Source organism: Platalea leucorodia (genome assembly GCF_965183815.1).
Source record: "Platalea leucorodia genome assembly, chromosome: 4".
NCBI classification, from domain to species: Eukaryota; Metazoa; Chordata; class Aves; order Pelecaniformes; family Threskiornithidae; genus Platalea; species Platalea leucorodia.
The window spans coordinates 56,136,837-56,156,476 of record NC_138826.1 but is presented as its reverse complement, the minus strand read 5'-3'; the positions used below and the strand labels follow the sequence as shown (position 1 = coordinate 56,156,476).

The window sequence follows — 19,640 nt, the reverse complement described above, 5'->3', positions numbered from 1 at the left end:
GGCTGGGACCTTGCTGCTTGCATGGAGGCCGGGGGTAGAAAAGCCCCAGTCTGCAGCAGGCACAAGTTACAACTGTCAGTTGATTGACATGGCTGCTAGGCAGTAAAGGCAATTCCTCCCCTTCTCTTCCTTCCCCTCTAGGGCTGGAGGGCTCAAGTCAGAACATTTCCTCCTTGAGTGGCAGCAGCTGATAGTTGTTAAATTTTGGCAATTTCTTCCAAATTGTGGGAGCTGCTATGATCTAGCAACACCTGCAGTTCAGGGGAATGAGATACTGCAAAGTGAGTGTTTTGTGCTGATGAGGGTGAAGCCCTCAGCCGGCAGGCTCCCTGCCACTTGAAGATCCTCCCAAGAACAATGCTGCAGGGGAGTAGCACTCTGAATTAAAAAGTCACCAGCAAAAGTAGAACTGTGATTGTGACGCATCACTCGGTTTCAATCACTGAATATTTATATGTGTTATCAGAAAATTTTAAACGAGTAACTTCATGTTCTAAGCTAGGAGACAATTGCGTTTACTGTATTGTTATTTTATCCCTACGGAACAGTTGTTTGTCTTACGTTTAACTTGTCCCTGTATAGCTGAAATCCTATTTATGAATATATAAAGACTTATGAGAAGTGAATTATTGGTGATCATATATGAACTGGTAACACTCTTACCGGTCTAGTTAAATTCAAAACCATTACCAACCCAGTACAAATGTTTTCCATCTATTTCCAGAATATTCAAGAAAATTCTTGAATACTTATTATTCTTTTTGTTTGCATATATATGTATATGAGTGTGTATACACATACTTTGTTATATGTTGTAATGAAATATTGATAATCATTTTCATTGGGCTGATATACTCGATATACTGGATTTATATACTTGAGTTGGAAAATCAAAAAATTATTGCCTAATAATTTTCCTTATCTCTCTTCTACAGTCATAATGAACGAAAAGTAACCTGCAAGCATCCAGTAACAGGACAGCCATCACAGGACAACTGTATTTTTGTTGTGAATGAACAGTAAGTGGCATCTGTTTCAGTCTATAAAATACGTGTTTTAAAACTTGTTAATACTGAAGTAAGATTCAGGGTTTGCTGATTGCAGTGTTTAATTTCTTATTTCCAAGTCAGGTTAGCATGTATAATGTTTTACTTGTTTAAATTATTTGAAGTAAAATATTTAATACTACTTTTTAAGACAAAAACCATAGCCCAAATTTGCTATATGATAGAAATGCACCATGTTTATGCACTGTGTGAATTTCCACTTGTCACTTGAGTTATTCTGTAGTGTCAGCAAATGACCTATATATTATATAATAATCCAATAAACTTCCAAAAAGGAATAAGTTTTTTAATCACTTAGGGACAATCACGTGCATTTAATCTATCATGTTTTGCCTGATAGTTTCCCCTCAATTGGTTATTTTCTTGGGCAGTTGAGACAATATCTGAATCAGTGGATAATAACTTGGTTTTGCTATCTTTGTATTAGTTTTGTAGAATACACAATAATATGAGAAGGTATGCATGGAAGTCATACCTGACCTCAAGATTTCATATGTGGCTGGGTATTGGGTGTCCTACTTACCACCATTGCTGCAACACGTTATGTGGTGGCTAAAGTGAAAACCGTCAGGACTGCAATATGTGAAATTTCACAACCATGCATGTTCTCACTGAAGTAGGACAAAGCCATATGGGGTCTTTGGACAGCATTTCTTCCCATTTCCATCTCATGTTCATACCTGTCTTTTTCCCTCCCATCAACACCTTAAGCTAATAGAGAAATCCTATTTTAAAACAACGTCTTAAAATTCATCTATAAGAGATTTAAGTTTAAAACACAATGCAGGTAACTTTACAATGAAGTGTGAATTGCTTTCAAATTGGAGAAGTAGGACACGGGCTGTATTAGGTTACATCTAGGGGTGCTTTTTAATAGCACTCTGCACACACAGCATGTTCTAGTGCTATTACATATTCTATTTTCAGGACTGCTGCAGCAATGACATCTGAAGAAAAGAAGGAGCGACCAGTAAGCATGATATGTGAAGCAACTAACTATAATCTGACATCAGATTATGCTGCTCATCCAATGAGCCCTGTGGGCAGAGTAAGTCTTTATGTCCAAATTAAATTAAAATTAAAATCATTCAGTTATTCCACAAGGTACTAGACAGTGCTATATATTAGTATTCCATTGAAAAAGAGAAACAAAGCACGTATCTTTTTCAGGGCGCTTGGCTCCTTTCATGTTTAATTTGGAAACTGAGGTGTCTGAAACAAATTATCACTGAAGCTGTAATTTTTTTCAAGTATCTCAGATCTTATGACTTGCACATACTTAAATTGTTTACAGAATATGACCTATCTAATCAGTGTGAACTAGCAAAATCTTGAGTGACTGATCAGACATCTGGGTAAGCATTGTTATAGAAATTGCTCAATCCCGTACAACTGACTGTATTTCTCCAGGTAAAACTGAGAGAGTTGTAACTATGTGTAAGAAGTAATTACAAGAGAGCTGGAACGTGACCCTGTGGTAAAATTAAAGGGCAGATGACATGATTTGTTGTCATTGGACCAGAAGTAGAAGTCCTGGTTTCCTAGGAAAATTCCTGGGAAAAGTCCTGGAGATTTCCACGTCATCTTAATTTGTGTCCCATTTCCTCCATTCACCCGGCTTCTCAGAAGGTTAAGGTAAATGCCCAGATGTTTATCAAGGTGATGGTTCAATTATATCAACTTTACATTTATTGGATAAAGCTGATGAGGCTATGGCATGCATTTTTTTCCATATTCTGGACAGCTTTCTTGAAAGGAAAGTGCACTTGCTACAAAATTTAAAATTTCCTTAAGTTTGCTAGGACACCAAGATAACAACTTTGATCAATGATGACAGACAAGAGCCCTGTAATCTCTTCTACCCAGCAGTTAACATTTAAACGAGTAAAAAAAAAAAAAAAGCACCATACGTTTGCTAGTCATTGAAAACTTTAACCCTGAGAAGTGCTTTTTGGTAGATTAATCCAGCCCGTGAGAGAAAAATAAACTTTGGAATGTGTTCTAACTGAGCAAATTCCTTAATTTCAGAAACTTGGATTGAAATAATTTATTTTCCATGTGGTAGGAAACATTGTAAGGTTTCTTTAAGTGCATTTTGGAAACCTTTTTTTGTTGTTTTAAATGTCTCATTAGACAGGCAGAATCCTTGACCTACATTAGAAAACTATTATTTAATGAGAAAAGTGTCTTAATCTATCTGTGTTGCTGGGGAAAAAAAAAGAGGAGTCACAGATGAATTATAAACAGTAACAAAATCCATAATTACAACTTTCATATGATCATGTTTAAGTCCATGCAGGAAAGCCAATTTAAAACAAAACAAAACAACCCCACCAACAACAACCAGAAAAACCCAAACCCCAAACCAGCTAAGCCCTAAACCAAGCAAGCAAAAAACCCAAGATAACTTATTGTTAGAGCTGTAATAGTGATGTAGATTTCAATAGCTACAACAGAACTAGCCAGGAAGTGCTCCCAGGTTAAATGTAGGAAATGAATTACAATTTAGGGGCATGTGTTTTACAAACATATTTGTCACACACCTCTTTCAAAAGAGAAGTTTCATGCCCTTTATGCTGATTGTTTCATAGTGTTCTGGAAGGAAATTGAGATTGCTGTGGCCCAGTTATTGCAATTTCTTTACTTTTATTGATTAATGACACTTTAACTTCCTGTGGAAGTTGTTATATTTTGAAGAAATAGACTTTTCTACTTTTCATTCCTCCTGTCTGTTCCAGTTATTCAAGTGCACTTAAAATATTAATATGATTAATGTGACTGTATGTGCAATTACTGTCCATCAGTTTTCAGACATAAATTTGTCTGAATTGCTGCAACACCATTTTAAAAGTTGTGTTTTAGGGAGATGAATGCTCGCAAAGTAGAACCACAGCTAACATTAGTCAGCATTTTCTGGTGGTTATTTAAGGCTAATGAGTTGAATTGTTTTTAAAGGTAACTATATAGAAATCGCCCACTGATTGTACCTGGATAAAACAACAACTAACTTTCTTCTATGTTTTTATTGTTCATATTTCCCAGCATTAGAACCTGAAATTCTTAGCTGCCTTATCAGCCTTTGGATATAATATGTACAGGCTCTGTGTATTGCTGCACAATAAAAGAGAAGTAAAATATTGGTGAGGAAAGTAAATTACAGAGCAGAAGAATGCTTCATGTGGTTGCCACATCTATATTTTAGGTGTTTCTGTTTTCAGAGATAATTCATGAATACACCTAATATTGGAAGGTAATGAGGAATGGAAGGAAAGTTTGTGGTACAACTAAAGTTTCAGACAGTTGAGGGGCATAGAAAGAAGTTCTCCCTTTCATTAATGTTAATTGATCCCAAATAGGTATGGAACTTGGATAAGTCTATTTTGTGGCAGAAGGACTCATTGGAGTCTAATGCTGCTGCTATCTATAGGCTAATATGAGGTGAGGCAAAAATCAATCTCTCCACAGTAAAAGTCTTATTTCTAATCCTCCCTTCCCACTATATGTATGATGCTGGACAAATAACACACTACAGCTCTGTTAAGTACTGATTCTTCCCTATTAGCTTGAAGTGTATTTCTAAACTTGAAGCTAACTAGCACAGATGTCTGACTGTGAAAAAGATCTGCATAGGCTTGAGATTGCTACAGAGGTATATATTTCCACCTCTCTTTTTAAAATAAAGAAGTTGTTTTTGTAGTTGTCTTCCTTTTTATGTTTGTTTTTTTTTTTTTTTCCCCTGATGTTAAAATCACTACCTAGACAAATATATATGATTATATGTCCTGAAATGCATTCAGGGAATCAGCTTTTTTAGTGTGTAAAATCAGTCATATTACCAGTCACCCTCCACAGTTCATCTCCCCTGCTCTTCATTGCTGTCCTGATTATCAGCAGAATAACGCTAACAATTTTCTTGCAGTAAGTGGAATGGACTGTTAGCCCAGGACAGCTGCTGCAGAGCTTCCCGTGTTTCCATTACAGCTAGAATGCATCAAATTGTTTATAAACATTCATCAGTTTGTTTATAGATATTTGGTACAGTGCTTAAGCCAGTCCAGCTTTAAATGGCTAGTTCAGGTGTAGCCATGCATGTCTTCTCAGGATTCAGGTTAGCCAGAAATTTTGGAGTAATAGTCATGAGATACAGTAGCAGACAGCATAGTAAAGAGGAGCATTGTGAAGGGCAGTATTGGTGCTCATGACCAAACATCTGTACTGTGTTTTCATGATTTATATTCACACTAGTCCAGCAGTGTTCCTTGTGCATCTTACATTGTAGTCTTATCCAAAATAAATCCAATTTGCTCTACTATGCAAACCAAAGCACAGTAAGAGTGAGCTTTGGGGTGATTTACTTCAAGAGCAACCTCCTGGTCCAAGTTAAAATGCTGAGGCAGAAACCCACTCAGCTCATGGAAAACTGCAACATTGGAAGGCACTGAAATTGCCTACAAAATCCAGAAGGCAGCAACATGTTGGTTTGTGGTTTGGAAGATAATGTAAGCCTTGAAGACTGGAAACATATTTTTAAACGGAAGTTGAAAGTAACAAAGATTTAGGTTTCCATTCTTTGAGTTCACATGCAGAAAATTTCCTTATCAGCAAGGTTCTCAACCCATGTTTTTCAAATATAGATGCAATAAGTTTAGTGTGAATTAAGTACTTTTGTGCTAGTTCTGAAACTGGGGAAGAGGCCTCACAGAAATTCTGTCCCCTCTACCAGCTAAGCAGAGAGAAGAGCAGCTTGCAGAGTGATGAAGTGTGCAGCCCCAACTACTGACTGATCTGTTGCCCAGAGTTCAAAACCCTGGCAGTGTTTGTTTTCTTCAGGTTTGGGAAAGAGTGAATATCCCTGGCTGGACTTCCTGGCTTCTTCCTCAGTACCAGAGCTGTAAAGGGTCCCTCCCATAGGTTCTGTTTTCAGAGGCATCACAGTTGCTGGGACCATTCCTTAGAACGGGTCAGGTGGTACCAGATTTGGCTAAAAGTTTGCCAGCTCTGTTACCTTCTACACCTTCCAGCAAGTGATTAGTAGTTGGACCCTTCATTCACTATTCTCCTTTTCTCTTTGCTTTCTCCAGAAGCTGGAGCCGTGCAATGTGTCCTGTATTTTTAGTGCTGTGGGGTAAAAAGTATTTGAACCCTTCAGTTCTTATTTTTTTTCCTTTCTTCCTGTTTCCCCAGTTTGAGATATTAGATATGTGTGTGAGAGAACATGGGATAGTCAGGGATCCCAGACATAACAAGAGGAGGAGGTGATCTAAAAAGTTTGAGAACTCATAATTAGTTTATATATACACCTATGATATTTCAATATCCTAAAATACTCATTGTCTCGAGGCTCAGAATTCGTTGTGAAGAGTTATTCTCTTCTATGCAGTGTGTGGTAAAATAATCACGAGTCATCTAAAGTGTTCTCCGTATTAACTAAAATTAGAAAGCACTTGTGATGCTCTGTTTAATTAATGGACCTTTGTATTCACAGTTGGTAACATGTATAATTAACCCATTAAAACTTTGTGAAATTGGAGTCAGTATGGTTTGTTATCAAACCTAAGAGGTATCTCTCTATTTTATCTGAATTTGTTAATAGACTTGACATTAGCGTAGTACTTGTGGTTGGTTGTGTTTTCAGAAGCATCCTTAATGTGCTAGACATTGTCCAAGCATAGGAAGTCTGGAACACTCTTGAGAGGTTTTGAACCTTTAATACCTAATATTAGAGCAGGTATGTGTGTTATAAATTACTTCTGATCAAAATCTTGGCACAGCTCTTGTGTGATATGCCAATATAGTAGCCATGTAGGTTAACTGAGGTAGATGTAGAGTTAATTTTATAATGTGCTCTGGATTGTTACATGTTCTCTCTATATTCCTTTTTTACAGCAGGATGTCATCATTCATTCTCTTGCCTTCTTACAAACCTTTGCCCATTTTGCACTGGTGAAATTTTTCAGATGAAAATGTGAAAGATTTTTACTTTTATTTTTAATTAGGTTTCCAATTGCTTGCTCTATCTTGCTTTCCAAACAGAGTTGAGTCAAATTTCCATATCTCTAAGGGAAATTAAAAGCACTCTGTTTGTTTTTATATTCCCTTCTGATTCTTTCAAAAAAGAAATACAAAATGACCTTGTTTCATTGTGTTGTAGGCTTAAGACAAACACACATAGTTCTTGTAATGTTATTCTTTTTGGCTAAGCTATGTTCTATTCTTCAGTTAATGGCATCGTTGACAAAAGCTGCACATTATTTTAAATTGCAATTTTCAGTTTATGATTTGTAACCTACTGTGGAATTCTCTCTGAAGCATGTATAAAACCCAACTCAGTTGTGATGCGTGTTGAGAGAATTTCCATGGAGAAACCCCATACCCTAATTTGCAACAAAAACCAATTGTTAGCCTTCCTCCTTTAGGAACTTTGTATAACCTTATGATTAGTCTCAATAGTAGAGATGGGGAAGCTGAAGCACAGGATTATATTGTCTCCGTTCAAATGGTGGATTTGGAGCAGAGCCATGAACACAGCTTAAAAAAAACTAATTTGAACTCTACTTCTTTTGCGGAATAGGATACTTTGCTATACCACATCGCGTGGTCTGTGAGGCACCAATTCTTGCAGAATTTAAAACACAAGTAAACGTTCAACTCAGTTGCAGAACAAACTTTCTAAATGTAGGCTGAAAAGAATGAAGCGTGAATTGGCAAAGCGCTGCACGTTTCTTTATGCCTTTTCCAATTTCTTTCAGTTACTCAAGTAGAAGAAGAATAAGATCTAAAAACGGTTATTTATGCTACTTCTCGTAATCATCTGTGATCATTGCATAGCTGTAGGGATGTAAAAGGTTTAAACAACAGCAGATATAAGCACTAGAGTTTATGGGCAAAAGATTCAAAGTAGGCCTTAGTGCAAGCAGGTAAAATAATGAATATTCAAACCAGCCAAGAGATCACAGAGCAAAGGGCTCTTGAGGGGGGAAGAAGGAATTTTAAAAAGTTAATATATGTTAGGAAAGGGGGAGACTCAATGAGAAGCCTTTGAATTATATCTTGTTGAAATCTGAACACGTTTTTATTTATTAGGCCAGTGTTGGAAGCAGGAAAGAGTAGAATTTTCTTGCCCAGGTGATTTAATTTTTCATAATTAATGATAGTTCTGCTAATTTTACTTCTCTTTCTCCAGCTTGGTAGGCTTTCTTACATACCTTATAAGAAGATCAGATATGTATTTGGTTGTTTTTCCTTGTTAAAAAAAAAAAAAAATAATTAAGTACTTGTCTTGGGATTTGTCTTTAAATTTTCTGCAGAGGAAAAAAAAAATGCTGAAGCCAGCAGAACCATCATAATAATTATCTATCTAAAAAAGGAATACAGTTTGTATTCTGCAGTCCCCCAGAGGAACATGTATAAGAAAAAGATCTTAAAGAAAAGAAAATGTGTTATGATTTTTCAACAGATAATAATGTCATGTTTTCTTTAACCTGTTCAATTCAATTTAGACATCACGCTCTTCAAAGAAAGTTCATAATTTCGGAAAGAGATCAAACTCAATAAAGAGAAATCCTAATGCACCAGTTGTCAGACGTGGCTGGCTCTACAAACAGGTACTCTGCCCCTTTTCACCCTCTTCTTGTTTGTTTGTTTGTTTTTTTTTTTTTTTGGCAAGGTGTATAATGTACAAAAGACAATCATTTGCATAAAATACAATGATAGCAATACCAGAGTGAAGCTATAAACCATGAGGAACTGACACATGGTGTTCTAATTAATTAGCTACTTATTGGATCAAAAAATTGAACAGCAAAACTGATTACACCATATTAGGAATATATTTTATAAATCCACCAAGAACCCTGTAAGAACCTGTCATTTAAACTCATCTGAGGCAAATGTGTATATGTAATTTTGGATCTATAGTGTCATTTAGTGTCCCTACTCCGATAGACTGATATGACCCACATAGCTTTCTGGATGCTGTTAATGATGATGTTGGTGCATACCATTAGACAGGGTTTATGTGTAAAATGATTTAAATGCTGTGATGGTTGGTTTTTGTAAGAAAAGGAGTTGCTGTATGTTTCCATGTTGTAGTAGTAATTGAAAGCCAATTTAGTCAAGAGTTTTACCAACAGATTGCTATCTTCAGAAACTTACAGTGAACGCTTGTGCAGGTTTCTTTTTGATAGTAAGATAACTTTCTTAACATGTTTATGTAATCACAGAGAACAGCAAGTTTTGTTTGACTCGGTGTGCTGTTTCATTGCATGTAATGCCATTCTTCTGTCACTTTTCTACTAATTTTTAAGTCGAGAGTCAACTCTTTTTTTGGAAGGTGTTTACTGTGAACATAACTGTTACCATATTAGGACATAATCACAATCAAGAGGGAACAATAATTAGTAAATCCACTGATACAAAAAGGATGTACTTTAAAGTAGGAAAGAATTTAAAATATGAGAACCACACAATGGTTTTGTGTGCCACTCTGCTATGTCTGAAGAAGGCCGGAAGATCATTCCTAGCATGTCTCATTGCTGGCAGAATTTTATAGGTGGCCATGTAGAAACCTGTTGGTGTTTTTGAGTGATGGAATAAATGTGGCGTTGCATAACAGCCTCTTCAGAAAGTCTGTCTGAGGATTTGTGATAATCCTTTATACTGAAGAAGTTTGGGTATTTTCACGTCATACAGTTGATTATTATGGCCAGTGTCCTTTGGGCCAGGGGTCTGGCATCCTAATCCGCTACTGAGTCAGTGACCTTGTCAGTGAGGTAAGGAAGGCAGTCTCCCCTCCTTGTGTCTGCCTTTCCAGCTGTGAAATAGGAGCTGACTGCTATGGACAGTGCTTCCAGACTTCATTAGTGTTTGTTAAACCACTTTGAAGTCCTCAGAAGGACAGTGCTATGAAGTGTTTAGTTATTTGATTTATGAAAATGTTTGTGGCAAAGGATTTTTTAACTTTTTCTGAATAACATTTCCTAGCTAATGCTTGCTTTACCCTTTCTTCTGCCTCCTTCAGCTCATTTCCCCCACCCCAAAAAAGAGTAGAGCTTGAAATATGAGGCTAAAAATTATGTTGACTTTTCTCAAAAAAAAAAACCAAAACAACCCCAAAACAAAACCCACACCACCCCACAGTTTTTCATTATAGAATCCCTCCTCTTGATTGTCACAAAACCTTTATACTACAAGAATATTGATAATTCACGCGTACCTTTCTTCTTGGAACAAATTAACATATCTATTAAATCTGATTCTACTAGGATGTGCATGCTGCAATGCTCTGGCTTATTTACACTGCAGTAGTGGTGGCAGTCTTTCATTCTGAGTTGTGCAGTGTAAATTAGTTATAAGCATAGAAGAAAATGAAATTACTTTAGGAATAAACTTTATTTGGGAAAGAAATTTTATTTGGGGAAGAAATATGAGTGGTAGTAGAAGACAAAGTTCAGTGAGAGTTTCTTCAGAAAACAGAGGATGTACCCCAAATATTACCTTTATCTTTTCCTTTTTTTAAAAGAAAGTATACATTTTTTTCAGTTAACTGTAGATTGTAGTCTCTAGCATGCGAAAATAATGGGCTCTCATTTCATTGATTCTTGAATCATGTTGGCTTCAGGCTTCCTGGGTTCTGATCTTTGTTTGCAGTGTCAGCTCTGTGATGAGAAGTCAAAGATACTTAAATTGTCTTTGCCAAGAAAATGAACTGCTAGCACACCACCACATTTATGTGGTACCCGGTTTCCTTTATGAACTGTTACTATTAACAGTCTGAAAGTTCTTACTTGATCACTTTGATTAATACAGGATAGTACTGGAATGAAGTTGTGGAAGAAACGGTGGTTTGTGCTCTCGGATCTGTGTCTCTTCTACTACAGAGGTAAGTTCCACTCAGGAAAGATTTGTTTGCTAATTTTACTGGAAGCAGATAAATTTTGACACTCAAATGTAAGAAAAATGAAGCTGCTACTTAACTTAACGGGTAAAATAGTTGTATGGCTGTCAATATCCAGGCCTGCTACTTCTATTTTTTTTTTTTTTTTTCTCCCTTCTTTCTTAATTACCAATTTCGCATAATTGCTTCCTGCCTGTAAGGTACGCTCAAAGAGCAAACCCATTCACAGCCACCTCTTTTATTAAATTCTGGATTGCAGTTTTCTCACTGCTTCTGTTGTTAGGAACTAAATATGCCAGGTTAAATCTGATTTTTCATGCAAATGAAGTATCTGAAATGGGGATAGGAAAGGGGTAGTGCAGGGGAGCTGAAACTCTGCCTTTGGAATGATAAAGAGGTTATATATGCCTTTTGGGAATCTAATCAGTGTTCATGAATACGTATAAAGTGAAACATTGTCCAATTCCATATGAGTAGAAGTCTCTGCTGTATTTGGAAGAAAGAAATCTGTTAGCACCCTTATATAGCTACATGAGATTTATTTTACACGGGAAAAATTAGCTGCTTATAATTCTAGTCTGGAGATATGCATGTTAGAAAACTGATTCCTTCACCATTACAGATTATTAACTGTAGTGCTCCTGAGGGGATAAACAAATGGGACTTGTGCATATGGAAACATATTCAATCCTGAAATAAGGTGTACAACCATAAAAGTTTAAAGGAGGCTAAGAGCAAAGAGGATGTAAAGCATGACAAAATAGAGGAAAATGAACAGTTAGGGCCATCTGCAGCCTTGTGAAGGGTAAGAAAGGGTTTCAGCTTAGAATAAGACTTTAGAATTGGTAGAAGTGGTGTTGATGCTGGTGATGTTGAAAGCAGTGACAGATGAATTTAAATGCTGCTCTGTTAAAGTGCAGCATGATTCTATTCTAATCAAGACAAATCAGGTCATGAAACACAAAAGCTTTGTCTTTGTAACTGTTTTAGTTAACGAATTCTGAATTATTGAAATATAATCATTAGACTTTGTTTCTTTACCCCAAGAAGTGTACATAGTTGGATAAATCACTGCTGAGTCAAAATTAGGCTATGATTTCAGTCACGGAGGCATCGATTGTGATACGATTACACTGTATTTAGTTAAGTGGTCATTATATACTCTGTGCTTTCTTATAGGGTTTTCTTATTTTCTTATTTTAAGCAAGTCTTCAGGCTCTCTCTTCCAAAGGTTCTAAAGAAAGTGCTGCTTTTAGCTGCCTTAAGAACAGATTAAATTGACTTAAAGCACTGCACATGAAGTATCTCAAAATAAAACAAGAAAGGCAATAAGCAAAACCAACAACAAATAAAATAAATCCAAACAGCTCTATAATCTTATTTTTTCTACATGTTAGTGTGCCAAATAAGCTGAAATAAAAGCAGAATAGTCTGAATTGTTTAGATGATAAACTTAGCTTTTAGCTATCATTCACTTACTAGAAAGCAGTTAAAGCTGATAAACTGTAATAAAACGTGTATAATGATAGTCTTAAAGGTATTAGAAATGGCTACTAAAATACACAAAACTTGCACTCTAAACCCTGTGCTTTTCTTTTTTTGTTAATTCTGTCTCAGATATTGAAAAAATTGAAAGGGGTCAGCCAGGCACTTACTCCCAGATCGTGAACAGTGTTTCTGGTTATGCGGCTGTGCTTGCTGGGGGTTTTTTGGTTTTGTGTTTTGGTTTTGTTAGTAAATCTTACTGAACTTTTACAATTGTGTTACAGTAGTAGCAGCTAATGCTTAAATCTAATTTATAGATGAAAAGAAAAATTATTTCATTTTATTTTTTCAGAGCTTAGAGAATACTCTTTCTATTTCACGGAGGGATAAAAGACTGCCCGCTTTCATATTGGAAGGCTATTGTTGCAACAAATAAAAGATCTTAGAAATGGACAGAAGATCTGCTATTTTTCTGTTGTATTATTCATACACAGCATACAAGTAAAGATGGGCATGGGGCAGGGTAATGTGTAGATAAAAGCTAGTCTGATGGGAAACAGATTGTTAAAAATCTGGAAATGGAATGTAGCGGTATGTCTTTAACAAAGACCAAAGTCCTCCAGACATGCAGCTGTTCAGTGGAACAAAAATGCTTAATGCACTAGTGGGTGTGACTTAGTCATAAGTCAGAGTATAATCTAGCAGAAGGGAATTTTTCCCCAAAACATCAATCCAAATAAAGTAAACATCAACATTTGCCATGCATTCTGGCACAGGGGAAAAGGCAGAAGTGTGTGTGTCTGTGTGTGTGTGTGTGGATAGCAAGGAGTGAATATTTGAGAGGGAGAGATGGGATGGTTTCAGGCATACTTATGAGTACAGTTGAGTACCTGAAAGTAAATCTACTCTCTTCATTTCTTTTCTACCTTTTAATCAGAATAATTTTATGCTCAGTTCTCCAATTAAATAACCATTCAAGAAAGCATAATTTTTACATCTAACATGTTGTGTAATGCTAATATGGCTGGGCAGAGCTTTCCCCATATGAATAACTTAAATGAAAGTTGTGGCTTTTCAGAATTTAGTGAGTAAACAAGAACCAGGGTTTTTAAATCTGGATATAAGAGGTAGTCCTTTTGTGCTGTTTACATGTATTTTAATTGTAACAGTATAAATTTTCTGTGCTTGAAACTTTGGAGTATCTAGGTTTTCATCTTATTTTCGTAGATACGTAGTCATTTGTTGTGCACAGTATCCTCAACTAAGTATAGTGTTATGGGGGACAGTCTCCAAAGATACTGGTTGTAAACAGAAGTTCTGTATCTGACATACAGTTAAGATTGACTTTGTGAATTGCATCCAATTATTCCTTTATTGAAGTATAATTGGATTTAAGAGCTGGTTGTTCCTTCCAATTAAAATGTCGATTTATTATTGTAATGTATTGTTCTGAAATTATACGGAAAAACAATATTCTCAAAAAGGGTGTTTGGTTTGGGGAATTTTTGTTTGCTTTTTACAAATGATCTGAAACATATGCATTCTTACAAATAGAATTTAATTGAGTGTAAACTGTTCATGGGAATCATAACAGTCTCGTAGCTTAATATGCCCAATACCAGAAGAGGAACGTGCAAATTTTCTCAAAGACCAACAGTCATAAGCAGTATTTTAAAATACTTCTGCTCTCATGGGTATTTGCAATTTTTACTGAGCAGGCAATAGATAGCAGGTATTATTCTTGTCACTGAATTAGAGGCTTGACTTCCATCTACTTTTCAGCTCTGAAGTCATATGCAGGTAAGCACTGCTCCCCGGAAAACTCTAGGTGAAGCTATTTGTGGTGTTTTCCATAAGGTAGACCATGTACTTTAACTTGCAGAGCTGGCACTCTCAGGAGGGTTTTTTATGCTTGTCCATCTCGGGGAAGAAGTTGAGGGTGGCCATATTCGAAAGGCCTGGATTTCACAGTGCTTAGCGGGTTTTTGGGATCGCAAACTTGTGTGGTGTGGGTTCTGTGGCATGTGTTGGCAAAGAAGGACCGCACAGCTGCTCTTGTGGACTGCACACTTCTGAGACTGTATACAGGCACCTACGTAGCAAATCAGTCTGGCTTTCTGATTCTCTAATGCATTTGCTTCCGAGGTAAATGTCTTGTTACTGGTCTTGTGTTGTTAAGTACAGAGTTTCACTGAAGGGTCTGAATACAAGAAGTATGTGTCAAAACACTTTGTTTCTCTAATCAAAGACTATACATTCACAGATGAGAAAGAAGAAGGAATACTAGGTAGCATACTTCTACCTAGTTTTCAGATATCTGTGCTTTCTCCTGAGGACCATATTAACCGCAAATATGCCTTTAAGGTAAGGGAATCAAATTTTCAGTTTAATTTTATATCTGAAAGCACAATAGCCTAGCGAACAGAACTCTTTACTGAGTTGTTATGCAAAACAGGATTGACAAACAGCTTCTGAGACTGACTTTTGCATGATACGGTAGCAGAGGATTCAAGTATTTAGCCTGATGTAAATATAGACATAATTGCTAGAATAAGAAAATGGATGAATATCACTTATTATTAGTCTTTTATTTTTAGTTCATGGATCTTAAATACTGTGTGGTGGTTTAGAATTGTAAACTGTATCCGCAGCTAGACTTATCCCACTAATAAAAGTTCTTTAGTTATTTAGATATGAAGTATCTTTACATATAAATAAAAACAAGGGTTTATTATCACTTAAATCACAATATTACATGAATCATTGTTAGGAGTGTTTCACAGCTAATCTTTTTAATCATTATATAAATCACTCTACTAAATATTTTCTCTTGACCTTTTTTTTTGTTTGTTTTATGAGCTCCTTTTCGCTCTTCTTTTGGCCTCCTAAGCAACACATCATTTCTTTACTATGGTAAGTACAAATTAAAACTTACCGTATCATTCAGACTGCAAAAATCTATGCCAAAATCTTATTTATAATAATTATATTAATTTACATTAATGGATAGTCAAGACAGTTTTTAATAGATCGAGGAAATTTAAGGGCATTTTATTGAGAGTATTAATGAAGAGGCAGCTATAATTGAAAATTATAGGCAGTTATTTTGAAAATATGAATGCAGTGACAGAGAAACATTGAAGTATTCCTTCTGATATTTTTTCTGATACTATTATTTGCAGAAATCTGATTATAGAAAACATTAGAGCAAGTATACAGTAACATTATTTGCCTCTTTTCTTTTTACAGAATCTTACATTTTTATTGCAATGACCATGTCATTTCCAATCAGGCAGCTCATCCAAACATGAGGACGTATTATTTCTGCACAGATACAGGGAAGGAAATGGAGTTGTGGATGAAAGCCATGACAGATGCAGCACTTGTGCAGACAGAGCCTGTGAAAAGGTAATGTGAATTTTCAAAACAGTGGCACAGTGTATTTCTTCCTCATATTTAAATTGATTTATTTAAATGAAAGGGCATACATTAAAATAGAATGTAAATTGACTGAAGTAGTATCTCCTTATATTGAAGAACCCTTACTAATTTATCAGTGTCGGATAAAATATTGAAGTAGTAAAAATAATCTAAGTTGTGTTCTGAATACGGATGCCATGAGAGTAAAGGTCTAGAGGACAAAAACCTGACTATTTGCTTTAGCCAGCTGCATCAAAAGAAGTGCAATGGCAAATACTATGTGCAGGCATGTTTGACTTCCCCTGCCCTCCTGACCGAACAGCAATAGCAGCTCAACTGGTGGTAGTCTTTGGCTTAAACTTGTCATAAGTCTCAAATTCACAGCCATAGTTTCTGGCTAAATTAAACAGTTGCAGCTATGGGCAACCTGTGGGGAGCCATTCTTGTTTGTCATTAAGCTGTCATCAAATTTATACTTACCTGATCAGGAGCCTTATCCTTTATGTATCCATATGTTGACAATGAAAAGCAAGTTATCACTGGAAGCCTTATGTTCTCGGAAACTGAATATTGTCTGTTGCTGTCTATCCAGTAAGAGTCATTTTCTCTCTGAATGTTGTCCTTTGGGTTGGCTCCGTGTCATCTATAATGGAAACCCCACCAATGGAAAACTTAAAAGCTTCTTGTTATTGATGGCACAGAAATTATTGCTGATGGCTGCTGTCATTTGATCTACTTCTGCACTCTGTTAGTTCCTGCTACACTGGAGCCAGATGAATGGCAGCAATGCTGAGAAATCTTAAGGGTTTTTTTAAAAAAAAGGGGGAGAAAAAAAAAAGGTAAAAAATTCCATAGACACAGATACCAAAGAAGGAAAAGGTACAATTTTTGTGGAAGAGTGAGCACATTGAACTTCTTGTCAAAATAGAAGCAGTCTTTCTGAATTTTGCATCACTAGTGCAAGTCATTCCTGTTAACTTGTTCCTGACTTTTCTATATCCCACGTTCCAGTATGATGCTGGCAGAAGCATAAAATGGAATGCAGAATGTTTAGACACTTTTAGTCTTACATGTTTTAATATTTTGTGAGCTTCTCAGTCAAATGTAGTGGAACTTTTACTTGCACCAATCTGTGGGATATTCAGAAGGATAACTGTAAACTCAGAACACTTTTAAATTTGTACCTGTGCCACCGTTTAGTCACTAATCTTAAACAAAAGGTTGAAATCTTAGCTTTCATCTCTAATATCCTTTAAATACATAGATAATATATGAAGTATTTAATTCTTTGCATTGGACAGCATAGTGAAGTACCTTCATAGAAAAATGCATTGTTCTCTACCATGGAAAAATAACATACGTGCTTCAAGCTCTCAGCTGTTGTGTTTGTTTTTCCCCAAATTACTGAAAATAAAAGATTTCAGCTTGTAGAAAGGAGGAGTGGTAGGTCCAATTACCACAATGAAATTTGATCTGATTATGTATTATTTCATATTATGTATGAAGATGTTATGTTCTTTGTCTCCTGTAACCCTCCTCCTCTTTGGGAACAATAGATGATATGGGGAAGGGATGAGCGGAGTGAGATAGAGCATAAGCAAGTAGATACTTAATAGCATTTTCACCTTTTAATTTCTTCATTCAGAGTTTTTGAGAGATTGCATTTAAAAGAATGGTGTTACCTTGACAAAATATCTCATTTAGCTTAGTGAGTAATAAACTTAATCTGAGAAATCAGGTTTGATTCACATTGTAAGTCTATTGCAGATAGCAGTGGTAGCTTATAGATGGAGAAATGATTAAGCCAAATCAGACCCACTTAAGTTCAAACGAAACCCAGGTATTGATTGTATAAGCACTTCGTAGGGGGAATAATACTGAAGTGGGCCATTGTGAATCTCTTTGAACCAGTGAAATGACCTTCTTTCGGTGTTTGCAATACTGTGAAGATTGAATGTTTGAAGAGGACATCTTTGTAGTAGAAAAAAATTATATGTGAAAGAAGTACATCTCCATCTGACAGAGCCTCCTTAATAAGCATCGTCTTCATGGTCTCTCCCATAATAGTCAATTCTCTATAGAAGATACTTCATACACCTAATTATATAGACAGATGTTCCATTATTACTTGTGACATTTCTTTTAACATAAGAAGCAATCCACAATGGTAATGTAAATACCCACTTGCCCGTGCAGTTCACTAATATAGTTGTACAGTCATGTTTGCTGCCTCAGTCTAGCAAGACTCGTAGTGAGCTCACCCTGGCTCCCAGCACAGCTTTGCAGACTAGCCGTCCTTCCTAGGCTGCAGTGCCATGGCTGCTCTGACAAGACGGACTTGTAGTCCGCCGCCGTGAAGGGTGTTCCAGCCTCCCAAAATGCTTGGCCATGCACTCCTACCCCCTTCTTTCAGCCGCAGTGCCTGTTCCAGCACTGACGTCTGCCTATTCCAGGTGTTTGGCAGACTATAGGCAAACAGTGGGGATTCCCAGTACAGCTGAGCTTTTCTAACGCTTTTCATCCAGCTATATGTGCTCCTGCAATCTGCCTTGCCTTGCTTTGAGTGCTTATCTTACTCCTTGCTGTATCAGTGTGGAGTAAATGAGTAAAAAAGCACTCAGCAACAAAATCAGTAGTTTTCTGCCTGGATACCATGGGCAGAACGGGCTTGCCAACAGCCAAAACGAGGGTCAGAAAAGCAACAAGAAAAGCAACTTAGGTAACACCATTGTGTTGTTTTAATTCAGGCAAGAAACCCTAGAATGAAACAGAAGTAGATGTGACCTCTTTGAAAAGTTTGTTAGTAGTCTTGAAATAGTTACTTCAGAGAAAATACATTTCCAGCCCAGTGAACTCTCAAAGACTTGCATGTCTGTTAGCTATAGTAAGGAAGAAAATCCTCCAGACATCTGTTTTCTGAAGAATCCATCTTTTGGCTGTCAAACTGGTTCTTAAAATGAACCATGTAGCAGGATATGATCTTATCCAGAAGAGATACTCTTTCTTCCCTGTAAAAATCTGTTAAGTATTAAGTATTGTATTACCTCATCTGTAAGTAACCTAAAGTTTGGCGTGTACATAGCTCTAAGCATACATGATTTTGGTTCAGTCAAATCCAGCCAGTGCCTTTGTTTCTTGATTCTGTTTTTTTGAGAGGTTCTAACATTGTACTGAAAACAGTTTTCTAACAGACTAGATAGATACTTACAGTAGCTAGAGTTACTGAGAACTTACTTCCTTAAACATTTATGCAAGCTGATGTTGAGCCACTCTTAACTGCTTGTTAATAAAAACTGCCTAATGATAAGTCAGAGTTTTTACAGTATAGTTCCTTAAATCTAGAAGTCAAGGTACTTCACTGCTTATGATACTCTGGAAATCCAAACCCAACAGTCTGTCAAATTGAATGTTTCAGCTTTAAATAATTTCAGAGCCGCAATCTGTATCTTTATTTTTCTGAGGATGTGAGTTCTTTGGAGAGAAAAAAAGATAAAAGGACTATTTAAAACATTAAGTTGTGGGGATTTTGCCTGGTTTTCCATAAAATACTCTTACTTTCCACATATAGTTAGCCACATAATACAGAAATGATATACTGAGGTGAGAAAATGAAAATATAGCCATTTCTTTTAGAATTGATCTGCAGTCACAGCAGAAAAACTCCCTTTTGATGTATAACTGCAGGGAAGGACAAATATTATTTGGTCCTATTGACTTAACTGTAATTACTCCTTTCTAAACACTTGTTTTAATTTAACCTAGATAGTAAATTC

General features: G+C 36.2%; 1 protein-coding gene across 1 annotated transcript in view; it reads left to right on the top strand.

The window, feature by feature from the left end:
• Positions 1-1,994: 1,994 nt before the first annotated feature.
• The window catches only part of PLEKHA5 (pleckstrin homology domain containing A5), a 66,734-nt gene continuing 49,088 nt past the window's right edge, over positions 1,995-19,640 (top strand). Inside the window, exons 1-5 of the mRNA XM_082309231.1 lie at positions 1,995-2,115; positions 8,567-8,671; positions 10,875-10,947; positions 14,711-14,811; positions 15,740-15,855. Coding sequence (XP_082165357.1) covers positions 2,008-2,115; positions 8,567-8,671; positions 10,875-10,947; positions 14,711-14,811; positions 15,740-15,855 — 503 coding nt within the window. The 5' untranslated portion in view covers positions 1,995-2,007. The remainder of the gene's footprint in view (positions 2,116-8,566; positions 8,672-10,874; positions 10,948-14,710; positions 14,812-15,739; positions 15,856-19,640) is intronic.